At 49.0% G+C, this 804-nt stretch overlaps 1 protein-coding gene across 1 annotated transcript; it reads right to left on the bottom strand.

The window, feature by feature from the left end:
• Positions 1-9: 9 nt before the first annotated feature.
• LOC109509074 (microtubule-associated protein RP/EB family member 3-like) lies at positions 10-599 on the bottom strand (the record flags this gene model as incomplete). The annotated part of the gene is made up of 2 exons (XM_019858995.1): positions 441-599; positions 10-356 (listed from the first exon to the last, which is right to left on the bottom strand). Coding segments are annotated over exons 1-2 (506 nt in total), but the record flags the coding sequence as incomplete, so codon positions are not given.
• Between the last annotated feature and the right edge of the window lie 205 nt (positions 600-804).

The raw sequence follows: 804 nt of genomic DNA on the forward strand, positions 1-804 counted from the left end.
CAAGCGAACAGGTAATCAACTGTACCGATTAGTGAAAAACAAAGCAAAATAAATAAAATGGCTACCATTCCACTGCCTGCCGAGTGCCTTTGCGTCATCCAAAGCTGAGCAAAGACCGTGCAGCACTGGAACCCCCCCGCAAAAAAAAACTGGTTGTGGTTACCTGGAGTTCTCTTTGGTTTGTGGCTAAAGTGATCACCTGGATTGAGGGCGGGGGGCACATCTTGTCCCTGTCTGGCAAGCATCGGGTCGTACTCCTTCCCGTCGTAGTTGGCGTCAAAGAACTTCTTGAACCACTGGACAAACTCAAAGTTGTCCTGGAACTTGCCCTTGACCAGTTTTTCCACCGGAATGATCTGCGGGGAGCGCAAACGGCAGAAGATGACAGAGCAAAGAAAGACAACGGCGAAAGTCCGGCATCCCGCCGGCGCCGTTCGGACCTTGTCGACGCTCATCCTTTTGAAGGCGGCTTGCAGAACTTTGAAGTTGTGGATAAATTCGTGCTCCAGTTTGGCTTGAAACTTGACCTTCTTCAGGAGGATGCACCCCGGGAACAGCATATCCATGAACTGGCAGTACGCCGCCCCTGCAAAGCACATCAAAGAGCCCCGTTTTTCATGTCTTTCTATTTCAGTGGGGAGGGGTGGGGGGTACAAAGTACAAATAGATTGTATCTGTTGCTATCGTTCAATTTTCTCCAAAATCCACAGTGCGCCTTGTGCGTGGATGGATGTCAGCTTTTCAGTGACTTTATTTTTTTCGCCCTTCGCGGATGATGACACGGCATGAAAAAAAAAAAAAAAA

The sequence above is a fragment of the Hippocampus comes genome, unplaced genomic scaffold (genome assembly GCF_001891065.2).
Source record: "Hippocampus comes isolate QL1 unplaced genomic scaffold, H_comes_QL1_v1.1 C16756944, whole genome shotgun sequence".
Classification (NCBI taxonomy): Eukaryota; Metazoa; Chordata; class Actinopteri; order Syngnathiformes; family Syngnathidae; genus Hippocampus; species Hippocampus comes.